This window comes from Cherax quadricarinatus, chromosome 91 (assembly GCF_038502225.1).
Source record: "Cherax quadricarinatus isolate ZL_2023a chromosome 91, ASM3850222v1, whole genome shotgun sequence".
Taxonomy (NCBI): Eukaryota; Metazoa; Arthropoda; class Malacostraca; order Decapoda; family Parastacidae; genus Cherax; species Cherax quadricarinatus.
Genome location: NC_091382.1, coordinates 1,204,281 through 1,223,566, shown reverse-complemented (window position 1 = coordinate 1,223,566; position 19,286 = coordinate 1,204,281). Strand labels below are relative to the sequence as shown.

At 38.6% G+C, this 19,286-nt stretch overlaps 1 protein-coding gene across 14 annotated transcripts in view; it reads right to left on the bottom strand.

The window, feature by feature from the left end:
* dop (microtubule-associated serine/threonine (MAST) protein kinase dop) overlaps positions 1 to 19,286 on the bottom strand; it is a 227,401-nt gene that overhangs the window by 74,839 nt on the left and 133,276 nt on the right. For 11 of the 14 annotated variants that reach the window (XM_070104302.1, XM_070104307.1, XM_053800069.2 and 8 more), the window contains 4 exons: positions 16,146 to 16,254; positions 15,493 to 15,638; positions 9,421 to 9,647; positions 4,603 to 4,632 (listed from right to left, as the gene is read on the bottom strand). In XM_070104302.1, the coding sequence (XP_069960403.1) occupies positions 4,603 to 4,632; positions 9,421 to 9,647; positions 15,493 to 15,638; positions 16,146 to 16,254 (512 nt within the window). The remainder of the gene's footprint in view (positions 1 to 4,602; positions 4,633 to 9,420; positions 9,648 to 15,492; positions 15,639 to 16,145; positions 16,255 to 19,286) is intronic. The other 3 variants (XM_070104313.1, XM_070104304.1, XM_070104305.1) reach the window with 1 other exon arrangement.

Here is a 19,286-nt window from a genome sequence, read left to right as displayed (position 1 = left end):
GGGTGAGATGTTATCAACAAATTTTGTTGAAAATAAGAAAAAGTTTTGGAGTGAGATTAACAAGTTAAGAAAGCCTAGAGAACAAATGGATTTGTCAGTTAAAAATAGGAGAGGAGAGTTATTAAATGGAGAGTTAGAGGTATTGGGAAGATGGAAGGAATATTTTGAGGAATTGTTAAATGTTGATGAAGATAGGGAAGCTGTGATTTCGTGTATAGGGCAAGGAGGAATAGCATCTTGTAGGAGTGAGGAAGAGCCAGTTGTGAGTGTGGGGGAAGTTCGTGAGGCAGTAGGTAAAATGAAAGGGGGTAAGGCAGCCGGGATTGATGGGATAAAGATAGAAATGTTAAAAGCAGGTGGGGATATAGTTTTGGAGTGGTTGGTGCAATTATTTAATAAATGTATGGAAGAGGGTAAGGTACCTAGGGATTGGCAGAGAGCATGCATAGTTCCTTTGTATAAAGGCAAAGGGGATAAAAGAGAGTGCAAAAATTATAGGGGGATAAGTCTGTTGAGTGTACCTGGTAAAGTGTATGGTAGAGTTATAATTGAAAGAATTAAGAGTAAGACGGAGAATAGGATAGCAGATGAACAAGGAGGCTTTAGGAAAGGTAGGGGGTGTGTGGACCAGGTGTTTACAGTGAAACATATAAGTGAACAGTATTTAGATAAGGCTAAAGAGGTCTTTGTGGCATTTATGGATTTGGAAAAGGCGTATGACAGGGTGGATAGGGGGGCAATGTGGCAGATGTTGCAAGTGTATGGTGTAGGAGGTAGGTTACTGAAAGCAGTGAAGAGTTTTTACGAGGATAGTGAGGCTCAAGTTAGAGTATGTAGGAAAGAAGGAAATTTTTTCCCAGTAAAAGTAGGCCTTAGACAAGGATGTGTGATGTCACCGTGGTTGTTTAATATATTTATAGATGGGGTTGTAAGAGAAGTAAATGCGAGGGTCTTGGCAAGAGGCGTGGAGTTAAAAGATAAAGAATCACACACAAAGTGGGAGTTGTCACAGCTGCTCTTTGCTGATGACACTGTGCTCTTGGGAGATTCTGAAGAGAAGTTGCAGAGATTGGTGGATGAATTTGGTAGGGTGTGCAAAAGAAGAAAATTAAAGGTGAATACAGGAAAGAGTAAGGTTATGAGGATAACAAAAAGATTAGGTGATGAAAGATTGAATATCAGATTGGAGGGAGAGAGTATGGAGGAGGTGAACGTATTCAGATATTTGGGAGTGGACGTGTCAGCGGATGGGTCTATGAAAGATGAGGTGAATCATAGAATTGATGAGGGAAAAAGAGTGAGTGGTGCACTTAGGAGTCTGTGGAGACAAAGAACTTTGTCCTTGGAGGCAAAGAGGGGAATGTATGAGAGTATAGTTTTACCAACGCTCTTATATGGGTGTGAAGCGTGGGTGATGAATGTTGCAGCGAGGAGAAGGCTGGAGGCAGTGGAGATGTCATGTCTGAGGGCAATGTGTGGTGTGAATATAATGCAGAGAATTCGTAGTTTGGAAGTTAGGAGGAGGTGCGGGATTACCAAAACTGTTGTCCAGAGGGCTGAGGAAGGGTTGTTGAGGTGGTTCGGACATGTAGAGAGAATGGAGCGAAACAGAATGACTTCAAGAGTGTATCAGTCTGTAGTGGAAGGAAGGCGGGGTAGGGGTCGGCCTAGGAAGGGTTGGAGGGAGGGGGTAAAGGAGGTTTTGTGTGCGAGGGGCTTGGACTTCCAGCAGGCATGCGTGAGCGTGTTTGATAGGAGTGAATGGAGACAAATGGTTTTTAATACTTGACGTGCTGTTGGAGTGTGAGCAAAGTAACATTTATGAAGGGATTCAGGGAAACCGGCAGGCCGGACTTGAGTCCTGGAGATGGGAAGTACAGTGCCTGCACTCTGAAGGAGGGGTGTTAATGTTGCAGTTTAAAAACTGTAGTGTAAAGCACCCTTCTGGCAAGACAGTGATGGAGTGAATGATGGTGAAAGTTTTTCTTTTTTGGGCCACCCTGCCTTGGTGGGAATCGGCCGGTGTGATAATAAAATAATAAAAAATTAATTTCACTGTGAAAATGTCAAAAAGAGCTGTAGATACCCCTGTAGGTAACAGTGAGAAAAAGAAAAGGAAGCATCTGACATTATCAATAACGCAGAAAGTAGAGTTACTGCAGATGCTTGATCGCGGTGTGTCAGTGCGGCACCTTACTGAAGAATATGGTGTTGGAACTACCACTGTTTATTATTTAAAGAAACAGAGACAAGTTACTGAATTATTATAGTGACAGTGATGACCAAAAACTAATGAAAAACAAGAAAACATAGCATAGGGCAAACAACGAAGATCTTGACTGTGTGTTAATGGAGTGGATTCGACAATGAAGTGAACGTATGCCACTGACTGGTTTGCTGATCATGAAGCAAGTTAGAATATACCATGAAGAGCTGAACAGTGAAGGCGAGTGTCAATATTCAGATGGTTGGCTGCAGAAATTTAAGAAGTGTAATGGTGTAAATCAAGGTAGTAGGTTGGTAGACAGCAACCGCCCAGGGAGGTACTACCGTCCTGCCAAGTGAGTGTAAAACGAAAGCCTGTAATTGTTTTACATGATGGTAGGATTGCTGGTGTCCTTTTTTCTGTCTCATGAACATGCAAGATTTCAGGTACGTCTTGCTACTTCTACTTACACTTAGGTCACACTACACATACATGTACAAGCACATATATACACACCCCTCTGGGTTTTCTTCTATTTTCTTTCTAGTTCTTATTCTTGTTTATTTCCTCTTATCTCCATGGGGAAGTGGAACAGAATTCTTCCTCCGTAAGCCATGCGTGTTGTAAGAGGCAACTAAAATGCCGGGAGCAAGGGGCTAGTAACCTCTTCTCCTGTATATATTACTAAATGTAAAAGGAGAAACTTTCGTTTTTCCTTTTGGGCCACCCCGCCTCGGTGGGATACGGCCGGTGTGTTGAAAGAAAGAAAGAATGGTGTAAAATGTCTGAAAATCTATAGTGAAAAAGCTTCTGCTGACCATGAAGCAGCTGAAAATTACATTGATGAATTTACCAAGATAATAAACTTACAAAAACCTTAGTCCTGAACAAATTTAGAATGCTGATGAAACAGCTCTCTACTGGTGCTATGTTTCTAGAAAAACATTAACAACAGCTGATGAGAGAGCACCAGCAGGTTTTAAGGATGCTAAGGACAAGTTAACTATTCTTGGGTGTGCCAATGCTGCAGGCACACACAAGGTGAAGTTGGCAGTGATTGGAAAAAGCAAACCTCCGAGATGTCCGAAAGGTGTACATAATTTACCTGTGCACTATTATGCCAACAAGAAAGCATGAAGATTGCTTAGACAGAAACCTATGTTAATAAGACAGATGACACTTGAAGTCTATAAAAATGCCGTCTGTCAATTGTCTAGAGAATCATATCCCTGGTCTATAATTATTCCATTATTTCATTTATCAATATTTACTCTATAAATAAACCATAGTAGTATTTCTAGTCTTTATTTATCCCACTTAGAGTATTCATACGTTTTTGCTGGAGAGTTAATGTTCGATTATGGGGTGCTGCCCTAGACCCCACTTTCATTCTGAAATTCAAAAAATTCTGAAATTCGAAACACTACTGGCCCCAAGGGTTTCAGATAAAGTGATGTGGACCTGTACTTGCTATCTACAACAATTTTAACTCTTTCTTGTGATGCCTAATTCCACGTACACTACTTACTATAACATTTAAAAAGAATGGCTGACAAAAATGTTTCAAATGTTGCTGTATAGGCTTGACACTTGAAGGTATAACTAAAGTCAACCCTTAAGAAAGCTGAAGAAAAACTCATACATATGATCAGCCATTATCAAAAAATTCCTGCTAGGAATAATGCATCAGAAACAAAGCATTAACATACTAGATATAAACAATAAAGCAACAAGTTTAAATATAAATACAGAGGCTCACAAACTTACAAACACTCCAACTTACACACATCTCCACTACAAATGGGAAACTTAGAAATCAATTAAAATTTTTAAATCTTCTGAGGAGTTTGAATATGAGAACCATAACCATCCTTTGTTTTCTAATAATTTGTATACAAACTGAATAACTAGAAAAGCAACTTGTTTGTAAGTTGAGAGAACTCTTGTATATCTAACACAAACACTCAAATGTAATATTAAATTCTCTTTTCAAAGACACTGATTTCTGAAACAGTCAAGCACCGAACATTCAGATCAATCAGGTTCAGGGACATTCTGAATTTATGATGTATGTGGCCTATCCAACTGTGAAAATCCACAGAATATTTTGAGATATAATTACAGTAGTATAAATAGAAAATCCCATCAATGTCCAAGTACCAACACTAACTTTTTTAATTCTCTGACCTACTGGAGTCTGAACTTTCGGTGCTTAAGTGAAGCATCACATAGTGTACTGTGACAATCCAAAGAGCAGTCAACAGCAAGGGATTGGTGCATCCAATGGGTAACAAAAATTGAGAGAGGATGGCAAGTACAACCAGTTAACTGTGTCGTGGAATACTGGCAAAAAGAGCAAGGATAAGGTGAGAGATGATGTGAGCTTTATATCTTACTCAAGTGTGGAGATGCACAGCCAGGCCAGGCTAGAGCCGCACAAAGTGAAAAAACAAAAACAAAAATTACCTTCAAGTCAACCAAACTTATTACAAAAAGTGTCTATGTGCTACTATAAGCAGCAGATTCTCTTAGCCTGTTAAAGCAAATGATGCATTTCAATATATATCTAGCTCATCTGAAAAAAGGATTTTGAAAATGCTGTGACATACAAAAAAAAAAAAAAAAAAAAGGAAATAATGAAAAACTGGCTCTCATGTAAGGTACATAAAAATGTTTGGAATACATATTAGAAGTAATGGGTAGGATAAATAACTACAGGTGGGTTTCATGTTAAAATGATATAATACTTTGTCCAATGAAGTAAATACTTTGTTTATTAACTTGCTGGATACATTAACAATTTGATAAGGAAGGAAGGGAACAATTTCAGGTCAATGGACTAGGCAAGGGATCATTATTAATTTCAGATGCAGTGGGGGACACACAACTCATACAATGCATATGAGGCCTTGACTAGTCAAGACAAACTCAACATCTAAACTTGGTAAACAATGCCTTAAACATTATTTATGCGAGAAAAAAAATAAGTGACATTGAATGCATTTCCTTCTGTGTCACCCTGTTGCAATGGAAAATGGCCAATGGCAAATGAAATTATCATTATCATTTTACATATAAGGTATTGTTTTAGTTAAGATACTGGTGAGTTAAGCCTACTATCTGCAAGACCTCACATGATGCTGTTACTCAGAATTTCAGGATAATTTATTAATATCCACACACAACTTCTGAACTGTATTACTGCCAACATGTCTACTTCTATTGCAAATTAATATCTGCTAAGCATCTGGGAATACAAAATTAATGAAGGCTGCAATTATGCTTTCCTAAGCCATCTACTTCACTTAAAGTTACCTTCAAGTGTTCCATTTCTCATAAGCAAAAGTTACCAACATTTTTATGCTATTCTGGTTAGTTTTTCTAGCAGTAATATCTTTTCTTTTAGACTGTCACCCTTATACATTATAGCTTTCAGAACTGAAAGCTGTAATCCTTGACAAACTGTTTCCCATTTTCATTTTAAATTGTGAAAAAAAAGTGATGAAGAAAAAATGAGAAAGGTGCTGAAAAATTATCATCAGTATTAAAAACATGATACAAAAATTAAAATAAATCTTCAAAAAATCATTTATTTATACAATGTTACTTTTTTTCTGTTTTTAAAAAGTTAACATAAAAATTTCATCCTTAACTATATTGTCATCTCCAAACTAATTACGTTCCTCTCCATTATTTACTTCAGTTTTGCTCTCCCCACAATTAAAAATAGCACATTAATTTTCTAACCAAAATTCTGCTGCCAGATATCCATGTTGCTGTGACCTCATTCTCTACCTGGAGTTTACCTGGAGAGAGTTCCAGGGGTCAATGCCCCCGCAGCCCGGTCTGTGACCAGGCCTCTAGTCAGGACTTTCATCACATATCCATATCCAAATATTGGCATCTCACCAATTTATTGTCATGAAAATATATTTATAAATATTTTCTCAGAATGTTTTTCTGATAGAGATCTGGATTCAATATAGTACAGTATACAGTAATCTCATGCTGCACGCGGGTTTGCCAGATGCAAAGTCACCTTAACGTGACGCTTCATTTTGACCAATAATTCCCTGTTTGCAATATAAATTTCCTGTTACAAATCAGTGCAGTTTGAAAAATATAATAAAGATTTCTATTATTTAGAATTTAATGTTGATGACCTGAGCGAGATTACTAAAGCTGCCATCTACCTGGACTACATCTATCACAGTATGTAGTAAACGAGCAAAATCTAGCATCAGCGAGGTTAAAGCTCAGTTCCCCAAGGCACTGTACTGGCACCTTTGCTGTTTGAATCCTCATAGCAGACACAGATAAAAACACCCATCACAGTTTTGCATCATCATTTGCAGATGACACTAAAACAAGAATGAAAGTCACCGAAAAACTGCTGGAAAATATAAGCAGTATTTTCCAGTGGGCAGTGGTGAACATGATGTTCAATGGTGATAAGTTCCAGCTGCTTAGGTTTGGAAAAAATGAAGGATTCAATAGGGACAATGTAAACAAAACTCAGGAAAGGAACACATGAAAGACCTGGGAATAATTATGCCAGCTGACCTTTCTTTCAAAGAACACAATAAAACCAAGGTTGTGATAGCCAGGAAGATGACAGGGTGGATAATGAGAACTTTCAAAACAAGGGAAAGTGCCAATGGTGACATTTCAAATCGCTTGTTCTCCCTCATTTGTGATGACAGCCCCATTTAGGGCAGGAGAAATATCGGAGCTGGAACAGATAGAGATCATTTATGTCCCGCATTTAAATTACTGGGAATGCCTAAAAGTCCTAATATATACTCACTGGAGAGGAGGAAAGAGAGATACATGATAGTATATATCGTATTTTGCAGCTTAACTCTTTGAGGGTCGGTTACGTACAAGTACGTCATTGTAGCCAGAGTCGGTCACGTACTTGTACACCTAAATTCTAGTGCCTTCAAACCTAGTGGAAGAAAGCTGGCAGGCCTACATATGAAAGAATGGGTCTGTGTGGTCAGTATGCGCAGCATAAAAAAAATCCTGAAGCATGCTGTGCATAATGAGAAAAAAAAAACTTCGACTGTGTTTTTGGTTTAAAACAGCTACTTTCTAGTGTATTTTCGTATGGTATTTATGGCTGTATTCTTGTATCCTTGGTCTCATTTGATAGAATGGAAGATATATTACAGAATTAGAGCTGATTTTGATTGGTTTCATGATGCCAAGTACCTTGAAATTGAGCTCAAAGTAGCAGAAATGATTGATTTTTGCCGATGTTCAAGAGTAAACAAATCAAGCCATGCGTCCAATACACGTCAACTGGCGAGTCTAATATTCTTTCACAAGTGCACTGATAATATTTATACCTTTTTACAATGATGTAGTAGTAGTATACATGACAGAAAACCTTCTATTTTCTGTGAAATTCAAAATGGAAAGCAAAAGTAATATAAGAGGGGCCTAGAGACATGACTAATGAGCAGATAAAATGTTATTTTAGTGCCAGGAATGTCGGTCTTGTTTATTCTGGACCGTATTTTGAAATTGGCATCTTTTGAAATTTGTGTAAAATTGCCCAAATTGCCAATTTCTGACCACTTTATTAGGTAGTTGAAATCGGTAAATGGGCGGATTTTTGTACTCAATCAATAGAACAAATGGAGTTCTAGGGAAATAGCAATGATTTTAGTCAACTGCAATATTGGAATTGGCTGAAAATAGGGCTGAAAATGGGCGAAATCACTCACTTTGAGACCGCTAACTTCGTGAAAGCATAATTCCGTAAGTTTTCCATCAAATTTCATACTTTTGGTGTCATTATGATCGGAAAAAGATTCTCTATCATTTCATAAGAGATTTTTTTTTTTTTCCCAAAAAACTTTCGACCCTGAGAACAAGTTTGGGAGAGGGCCTCTTGACCCTCAAAGAGTTAAAAGAAGTAGCTTATAAGACTTGTTTTAGTTTCAGTGTCTAGGTATCAGACATAACTGGGAGAACTACAGCCCACCCCACATCCCAACCTTATAGCTCCCATCACTAACCTTCAGTTTATAGGACGTAGGGTGGTTTTTGGAGACATTTTATGGAAAAAAAATGCGTCTAACAAGCCACGAGATACGGTACCTCAAAAGTACTTGAGGGCCTTGTCCCAAATCTGCACATTGCAACATACTGGAGTGAGAAATATGGGAAGAAATGAAAAATAAACCAAGTGAAAAGCAGAGGTACCATGAGCACAATAAAGAAGGGGCACTGTTGGCACAATAAGGGAACACTGAATGAACATTCATAATCAAAGACTATTTAACATCTCATCTGGAGATATCAGAAACACTGCTGGAACAAGTATAGAAGTCTTCAAGAGGAAACTGGACAAGTACTATACTTCACCAAGTGCCAAATCAACCAGGCTGTGATGGGTATATGGGTCAGTGGACCACCCACAGCAATAGCCTGGTTGAGAAGTAAAGCACCAGACGAGCCTGGACCATGGCCAGGCTCTGGGAGTCGAAAAGCTCTCCGAGTACATCAAATGTATATCAAAGGTAAGGTATTTGGGGCACATGTACATACATATGTATATCTGTATCAAGCAACAAACCATTGTGGGTCGTTCAGCACAAATTGTAGTGTAAACTGAATTCTACACTAACTTGTTATTAAAATGTTTCAGTGTTTGAGAAACTCATTAGCAGTAAATTTGAAAAACTCGGCTAATTGTAGTTTCCAGTTACTCTTAATTCATTCAGTCCATAAAAATTCCAGAACTTTATTATTTAAAAAATACAATGCTTCTGAATATTTTAACGAGACAAAGGTTTGTCAGGGTGGAAATTAGGCACCAAAATTTTGTGTAAATTATCACACCTAGTGAAACTATCATGTCTAACTGTGACTTCAGGTTCCTTGCTCTCACTTCAAACTTTAAAAAAAAATTCCCTTAAAAAATCTGATAAATGACATGTACTGTAAACATTTAAAGAATAAACATGGTACTGTACCTTACTGTACCTTGTGTGTTTTCATAATACTGTATTTCAATTTTATGCAATGCTATGAAACATCTGTTAAGAGTAACCAGTGAATATTGAACAATATTCATATAACTGTTCTACTATCCCCTTATTCATTGTGGTTTTTGTTGTTAATGGCTACCAACACATCATACAAGAGGGAGTGTTAAAAATCATCGTTAGGTACACAAAACAATTAGAAATTATTAAACTCACCTCAAAGACCGTGATCGTGGTCGATTCATTGGAGAACGGCGGCCATCTTCGTCAATGGAGGGGTTACTCTCCCCAGAGGAAAAATGGCGCATGTGAGCATGCCGAACTTCATCTACAGCTGGAGAACCTACGTTGGATGGAGTGCCAACACCTACTGATCCATTACCACCACTTACACCCACTTGTCCCCCTATCTGGTGGAGTCTTTCTTGGCTGGAGCATTGTGACTGTTGAAGATAATACAGTACTTCATCACTTCAGTCATTAAATGAAAAAAAAGCAAAGAGAAAGCTTTTTTCCTCCTTTACATTTCAATCAACACCCAGTGGAAGATATCATTTCATGTTTAATAGATTCAAACTTGGTAATATTTACACTATGCACAGATTTATCAATACTGGTAATGATGCTTATTAATGAAATATTATGCCATTTTATTCTCTCTGCCCTTCAGAATCAACAATGTATACAGGCAGCCCTGTTTTACTGCATTTTGCTAATGCAGCAAATTTCAATTATACTCATTCTTCATTTATTCAGGCTTCCTATAATAAATATATTCACCACTCACTATACGCTAAGGATGAAAATATTTTAAGAGTAATGTGTGTATTGTAAATTAGTCCTCCATTCCTCTATATCCACAGGTGATATGTTTAAGACCTATCTCGGATGCCCGAAACTGCAGATAGTAGCAAACCCTAAACAAAGTCTTTTTTGTTTATATACATACCTAAAATTTAACTGATAAAGTACGCACAATAAAACTACTGTACTTTTGTGCTTAGGGCCCATTATTAAGCAAAATTAACAGTTATTTTCATAACACTGCAATAATGTGGCAATGAATGTGGACAGCAAGAACATGAGGCTAACTGGATGCAAGTAAAGCGGGCCAGTGCGGGTACAGACGACAAAGAGACGAGTCATGTACCGAGTGCGACAAAGCGGGAAGATTTCACCATGTTACTCAGAATAGCAAGTACAGTGGACCCTCGAGTTTCGGCAGCCTCGACTTTCGTGAAATTCGACCTTTGGCGAGTTTTTTTTTTGAAAAATTTGGCCTCGAGTTTCGTGAAAAAACTTGTGTTTCAGCGACCGTCCGGTACCCATCCACCCGTCACCGCGCACACAAAGCCAGTCTCCCACGCCATTCATGCTCAGTGTGCCATTGTTTACCAACACGTGACCATCACCCTGTGGGTTCATACGTAATAATCCATTGTTTTTTGTGATTACAATTGCTAAATAAGTCACCATGAGCCCAAGGAAAGCTAGTGCAAGCCCTTTGGTAAAGAAAGTGAGGAACACGATCGAAATCAAAAAGGAAATCATTGAAAAATATTAGAGTGGAGTGCGTGTTACAGAGCTTGCCAGGATGTATGGCAAGCCCCATTCAACCATCACTTCGATCATGGCGAAAGGAAAGGAAATAAAGTGTGCTGTTGTTGCGAAAGGGGTGGATATGCTGACAAAAAGGAGATCACAAATCCTCGAAGAAGTGGAGAGGTTATTGTTGGTGTGGATTACCGAAAAACAGTTAGCAGGAGATAGTGTTACGCAGTCGATAATATGTGAAAAGGCAAGGCAGTTGCATGATGATCTCGTAAAGAACATGCCTGCAACAAGTGGTGATGCTTGTGATTTTAAGGCCAGCAAAGGTTGATTTGAGAGATTTAAGAAGCGTAGTGGCATTCACAGTGTGATAAGGCATGGTGAGGCTGCCAGTTCTGACAAAAAAGCAGCTGAGAAGTTTGTACAAGAGTTTAAGGAGTGTGTAGACACTGGAGAATTCAAACCCCAGCAAGTGTTTAATTGTGACGAAACAGGCCTCTTCTGGAAGAAAATGCCAAAGAGGACCTACATCACACAGGAGGAAGCGGCACTCCCAGGACACAAGCCTACGAAAGACAGGCTTACTCTCATGTTTTGTAGTAATGCTAGTGGGGATTTTAAAGTGAAGCCTTTACTGGTGTATCACTCTGAAAATCCCAGAGTGTTCAAGAAATAGTGTCGCCAAGAGTAACTTGTGTGTGATGTGGAAGGCTAACAGTAAGGCATGGGTCACAAGGGGAATTTTCCTAGACTGGTTTAATGAAGTGTTTGGCCCCAGTGTGAAGAAATACCTCCTGGAAAATAAATTGCCACTCAAGTGCCTCCTGGTAATGGACAATGCTCCTGTTCATCCTCCAGACTTGGAAGACCAAATAGTGGAGGAGTTTATTTTCATCACGGAGAAGTTCTTGCCTCCTAATACCTCTCCTCTCCTCCAGCCCATGGACCAGCAGGTCATTTCAAACTTCAAAAAACTCGACACCAAAGCAGTTTCAGAAGTGCTTTGAAGTGACCTCAGACACTGAATTGACCCTAAGAGAGTTCTGGAAAGGTCACTTTAATATCCTCCATTGCATAAACCTTATAGGTAAGTCTTGGGAGGGAGTGACTTCCAGGACTTTGAACTCTGCTTGGAGAAATTTGTGGCCAGATTGTGTACGAGAGAGGGATTTTGAAGGGTTTGTGGCTGACCCTAAGGAACCTATGCCAGTTGTGGAAACTATTGTGGCATTGGGGATGTCCCTGGGGTTAGAGGTGAGTGGTGAGGATGTGAAAGAGTTGGTGGAGGACCACAGGGAAGAGCTAACCACTGAAGAGCTGCAAGAGCTTCATCTGCAACAGCAAGAGATCACAGCTCAGGAAACTGCTGCAGAGGAGGAGGAAGAGAGATGGAGGAAGGTGCCTTCTTCAAAGATTAATTAAGGACATTTGTGGAAAGTGGACTGAAGTGCAAACATTTATGGATGAACTTCACCCTAACAAAGCTGTTGCAGGCCGTATTGGCAACATGTACAATGACAATGTTGTGTCCCACTTCAGGGAAATCTTAAAGAAACGCCAGAAACAGATCTCTCTGGACAGATATTTTGTGCAACAGGGGTCCAGTGACTCTCAAGCTGGTCCCAGTGGCATTAAAAGAAGAAGGGAAGTAACCCCAGATATGGACTTCACACCTGAAGTCCTAATGGAAGGAGATTCTCCTTCCAAAAAATAGTGTACACCTTCCTCCTATCCCCTCCTCCCGTCTTCCATCCACGCAGAAGTCTTCAGTAAAGGTAAGTGTAATGTTATTATTATTTATTTTAAATGCATGTACTTGATTTTTTATTTTAATATTTTTGGGTGTCTGAAACGGATTAATTCTATTCCCATTATTTCTTATGGGGAAAACAATTTCGAGTTTCGTGAATTTCGACCTTCGGCGGGCTCTCTGGAACGGATTAATCACGAAACTTGGGGGTCCAGTGTAGTTTAAAACTTATGAATCGATTATTTCTGGAATTTTCCATTTAATATTTTTGGGCTACGTACACCGCAGATAACTGAAACTGTGGAAATCGAATCCATGGACACGAGAATTCTCCTGGATATATGATAGTGTAAACATGCTATCAGGCTTTTACATAAATTTGAAAGTGAACCCTCCCCTTGGCGTGCGTGCTACATTTCACTTCACAGTAGTTGCGGAACTTAACCTGCTATATAAGCGGGGCCCTACCTGTGTCTAAAACACTTTGCCAATATTTATTATGAAATGGCAATCTAATATTTATACTATATACTAAGTTAATTCTAGTGAACTACCAGAAAATTTACCTGATATTACTACTACCAACATTTTACCAATTACAGTACTGTATACGAGTTTTCACTTAGAGGATCAAGTCCTATAACTGATTTTGTGAGCCCTACTCTTAATCCTTTCACTGTCTTGTATACAGATCTACGTTCTTGATGCCAGGGCCACTTGGTCAGTGATTCTCAACCAGGGGTAAATTTACCCCTTGGGGGTAAAAAATTGCATGGCAAGGAATAAATATTTGATGTACCTGATAACTGAATAATAATTCAATTAAAATTTACTGACCTTCTTGTTTTTCTGTTCCTTTATGATGGCGATATTTTTTTGTATGGAAGTAAGGGGGTAAATGGAGAAACACATCAAGCCGATGGGATTAACGAGGGAGGTAAAGTTAAGAATCCCTGACTTGCGTAGAGCTATGTTACTGATGCCAGGGTCACCTAGGTAGATCTATGTTACTGATGCCAGGATCATCTAGGTAGAACTAGGTTATTGATACCAAGGGTCACTTAGGTAGATCTACATATGTTACTGATACCAAGGGTCACTTAGGTAGATCTACATATGTTACTGATACCAAGGGTCACTTAGGTAGATCTACATTTTGAGCTCAGCTCCCTATGAAAAGCTGTGAGTAATAAATTTTGGCCTAGACATGAGAGTCTATGTAGTGAATGTGCACAGTATGCAAAAATTGCTGCCCCATGCACTGCATGATGACAAAAGCCAACCTCTGATCTTGTGTTTGGTTTAAAACAGTGAATTTGAGATGTTTTATAGGATGGTTTTCATGGTTTTATTGGCGTTTCTTGGTATCATTTGATAGAACAGAAGGCAAGCTACCGAAACACTGATGATTTTGGTTGGTTTCAGAACTGGAAGTAGATTGAAATCAGGCTCAAATTAGTGGAAATAATCAATTTTTTATGATTTCCTTGAAGACATAAGAGTTCCCTCCTGCACCCCAAGTCTGTTTGATGGGTTTTTACATGTCTTGATCAATTATTGGGATGCTGTAAACCATGACCAATCCTGGTTATATTTTATGATCCAAGAAACGAGGTAAATCACAATTTTTTTGTGTGATAATGAATACAAAATGGAGAGGAAGTAGCTGAAATGTCCAATGTTTATTTAGGACTCTCAAATTGTGCACTTATAAAGTAATTCTAATAGTTAAATGGGGAATTTATTGTGCTCAGTCAATTAGCCAAGAATTTGGTTGAAGTGACAATGGAATTGGCTTAAAACAGGATTCAAATGGGGAAAAATTGCCAAAGCATAAATTGTGCCCAGACCACTAACTTCGCACCTGTGCAGTTTCTTAAGTATTCATCAAATAACATATTTTTGGCATCACCTTAAGATACTCTACCATTTCAGAGGAAAAAATTATTCTTTTTTATTTTAAATGCTAACATTGTCGGCACTTTTAATAATTTCCGGCCTTCTGACAGTGATGGGGTTAAAGCATATCTTGAGGCCAGATTACAATGCCAACTGCTACATAGCCATCATAACCTGACTGACCTGACACATGTTGTTGGTAGATATCCAGTTTCTGCTGGATCACCCCTATTAACACATTAGGATCCAAACAGTGCTATACACAACCATCAGCATCAAAGCAGACATTACCAGTCACATGCTTCTCACTTTACGATGGTTCGACTTACAACTTTTCAACTTTATGATGGTGCAAAACTTTTTTTGTACTGTACAGTATTGTACAGTACTAGTACAGTACTAGTACAGTACTAGTACAGTACTAGTACAGTACTAGTACAGTACTAGTACAGTACTAGTACAGTACTAGTACAGTACTAGTACAGTACTAGTACAGTACTAGTACAGTACTAGTACAGTACTAGTACAGTACTACAGTACTAGTACAGTACTAGTACAGTACTAGTACAGTACTAGTACAGTACTAGTACAGTACTAGTACAGTACTAGTACAGTACTAGTACAGTACTAGTAGTACAGTACTAGTACAGTACTAGTAGTACAGTACTAGTACAGTACTAGTAGTACAGTACTAGTACAGTACTAGTAGTACAGTACTAGTACAGTACTAGTACAGTACTGTACAGTACAGTATTGTACAGTACTAGTACAGTACTGTACAGTATTGTACAGTACTAGTACAGTACTGTACAGTACTGTACAGTATTGCACAGTACTAGTACAGTACTGTACAGTATTATACAGTACTGATACTGTTATTTAGAGTAATTATTTATTTATTTACTTATACAGTGATAGTAATATATTTATTTATTTATTTATCATCTTATATTCAACTTAAGATATTTTCAACTAACGATAGGTTCACCAGAATGTTAGTCAAGGAACACCCATAACCACAGCTTTTACAATAATAATATTGGACAACACCACAACTTGCTCGGATTAACTGGCATTCGATAACTCACAGAGACGTTAGAGGAGCCAGGTGTGGTGCCATAACCAGAGGAGGGCAAGGATGCCACAGACCAGCGGCGCCCGTCACGACTCTTCACTGGGGCGAAAGCGAAGTGTTGGAGTGGGGACATGTTCCGCGGGGATTCCATAGGACTACCTGTTGCATCAGCAATTTGCACTTAGTGACATTGTATCATATTATATAATTTTTTTTTTTTTTTTTTTTTTCAACAAGTCGGCCGTCTCCCACCATAATCCTAAATGAGTGAAAAAAAAGGTGTAATCAATCCACACAGATAAAATAAAACAAGACAATTACAGGTCCTTACTAATAAAATATAGAAATATAAGCCTGGAACAATACAAAGTGAAGTGAAACCACTTAATCAGGTCTGATGGTGATGGCAGTGGAAGTAATGGTGATGGTAGTGAAAATAATGGGGAGGTGGTGGAAGTAATGAGGAGATGGTAGAAGTAATGGGGAGTGGCAGAAGCAATGGGGAAGTGGCAGAAGCAATGGGGAGGTGGCAGAAGTAAGGGGGAAATAGTGGAAGTAATGAGGAAGAGTGGAACAAATATAAAGGTGGTGGCAGTGTTGGGAACATGAGGTAGACATGAGGTGAACATGAGGTAGACAAGAGGTGAACATGAGGCAGACACTTACTCTGACTGAGAGGAGAGTGGCATCGTGGCAGTGTTGGAGAGGTAGTGGCTATGAAGCTCTTCCTCTGACCTGGTACTCGAGTACCACGACGCACCAAACTCAGCTCTTTCTGCAAGACAACAAAAATAAGAAATCACTTTACCTATAAGTAGTAGTATTAATAGTAGTCAGCTTATTATGGTAGTACTAGTAGTGGTCAGCTTGTTTATGGTAGTACTAGCAGTTGTCAGCTTGTTTATGGTAGTACTAGTAGTGGTCAGCTTGTTTATGGTAGTACTAGTAGTAGTCAGCATGGTAAGACACATAGGCAACAGTTAGGCATCTTTACATCGTCTTCACATCTCTACTGCTTCTGTCTACTTTCTGTACTCGACTAATGGAGTCTGCTGTGTAGGCAAAACGTTTCGGAATAAAGTTGCCTAACTGTTGCCCATGTGTCTTACCTACCAACCTGTCAGTATTGTATACCATTTTGATAGTAATCAGCTTGTTCATTCTGCCTTAAATATTAAAATTAATAGTACTGTACTACCCTGTCACATTTTAATTATGGACAAAAAATGTTACTGACGAAATTAAATAGCATTTTGACTTAAAAAAAAAATTCTATGAATCTTCTTTAACAAGTTAAGTTTCCAATAAGAAATACTAAGATATGATACTTCAAATAATCACTAGATAGCAGGGTATCATTACCTGGGTGATGCCAGATACCTAGGTATTACAAAATCAATAGTTCCTAACCCTCTTAAGTGAGAGTATACCTTCACTGTCTTATTTCTTTTCATATCCCATCATAAATGACTTAATTAAAACTTTAATTTCTTTCATACAACCTCTTATTTTTACAGCATAAACAAATACAAAGGTGAAATAGATCACTAACACAGTCATGAATAAGAACTTGTATACTTTCAATTATAAACAGAAAATAGCACATTTGTCTTCGTGGCTCTTTTGTTGTTGACATTCATTTGTGAAAATGATTTTTTTTATAAATAGCCACACACATGTCATCACTTGCAGCAAAACAGTTTCCAGCCTTTGCTTTTGTGTGCACAAGTGTTGGAAAAGGTGACTCACACAGTAGGTAATGGACAAACAGCATGAGAACCTCAAAAGTTTATACTGCTGAGACAACATTTGAAGATGTGTGAACCCTAAATTTTCTACTATCATTGACTGATTCAAATCCCACTTGGATTCCTTCATTAGCCTTCAGTTCCACAAGAACATCTTCCATTATATCACTATCATCCATTGAATACAGATATAAAATAGATGAAGAATTGATACACTTGTGCAACACATGGGAATCTTTATTGAACTGATGAAGTCACTGTGTGGCAAAACATTTCTTCAATAAAGATTCCCATGTGTTGCACAAGTGTCTCAATTCTTCAACTTGTCGGTTTTCAAAACCATTCACCACAGATATAAAATAAATGGGTTCCATCTCCAACCCAGAGCCACAGTAACCTCCCTCTTAGTAAAAGTAACATCGGAAAGACTGAATCAGTTCCTGCAAATGATGTTTAAACTCAGTCACGATAGACAGCGCTTCTTCCACACCAGTAGCTTTGTCGAGTGAAGGCAAATAAGTAAAATTTCTGTTCCAAATGTGGTTTACGCAAATTGTAAGTTTTTGTGTGAACGCTAACAAGTTTTCCCTAGCGGTGTTTTACTCCTCTTCCTTGCATAAAGGTGTTCAGCTAATATAGTTCATTCTCATAACTTCAGCTTTGCTTTCTTTGTATTCCCAGGAGGTACAGGTATCCCTGGTTAAGAACCACTAATCTAGACCAAGCAACCTCTATGTGGGCATGGTATAAAGCGAGGCCATGCCGGTCTTGCCCATCACTCCATTTTCCTGACGAGTTTTTAAGCTCTGAGACAATTTCTCGGCAGTGATGCTGGGGCCATTGAGAGAGAAAATTTTCATTTTTTTTTTTTTATGTACATCACTACACACCAGTGATGAGAATGCCTGCTGCTACTTATGAGTGGTGGTGATATACACTACTTATAACTGGTTTGTATCATTCTACCCTTGCATCTTGGCCCGAGACCAGGCATTTCTGTTGACTGCCTAGTCAATCAGGGTATTTGTGCTAGTGGCCCGCAGGCCTAAATAGTCTTTACAACCTGGCTGATCAAGCACTTGCAGGAGATAGTTGTCCAACTTAATCTGAAAAACTTCTACCTGAGTTTCAGCAATATTTCTGACAGTACTGGCAGCAAGTTGCAGTCTTTTGGACAATGGATGTTACCATGGGACTTTCTGGTAAGGTTTTCGATTGATATTTTATTTACAGTAAAAACTTGGCCTTGTTGTGTGTTTCACTTAATGTTGCTGCCTGTTCATCCTACTACCATTACTACATGTTGCATGTGACAGATCAGCCAAGTTGTAATGGCTGTACAGCACTGGCCTATGGGTCACTAGCAAAAACAGTCTGGAAAAATCAGGCAGTCAATCAAGTTTGACCTCAGTTCCGGCTTGGAAGGTTAGAGAACTTGTAAAACAAGTTACAGGAATATCATCACATATTTATGACAGACCCACAAATTTAAGACCCTATATGTTGTGTATCTTTATACGTATATGCTTCTAAACTGTTGTGTTCTGAGCACCTCTGCAAAAACAGTGATTATGTGTGAGTGAGGTGAAAGTGTTGAATGATGAAAGTATTTTCTTTTTGGGGATTTCCTTTCTTTTTTGGGTCACCCTGCCTCGGTGGGAGACAGCCGACTTGTTTAAAAAAAAAAAAAAAAAGTTTCAATCTGTTCTGAATGATTATAAAGTGAACTTTTGTAGGAACAGTACTGATTTATTGCAACAAAAGCCACCCAAGACCATCTTTCAACCAACTGAACTGTCGACTTACAAATACATACCTATTTAATACTAGGCAAACATGAGCAATGGGTATAAGGAAGTATCCTTATGCTTCACCTTATGAGCCATGGCATGCAACCAGATTGATTGCATGCCATGTTGCACCCACAAGAAAGGTAGCACCTCTCCAACCAGAGAAGGACAGCAGTTTTTTTTTTTAAGGAAGGCAGCTACCAAAACCGCTCTTGGATTGTACGGTGAGGCCACTGTGAGCCCAATGTGGAACACATTAGGTACTGTAG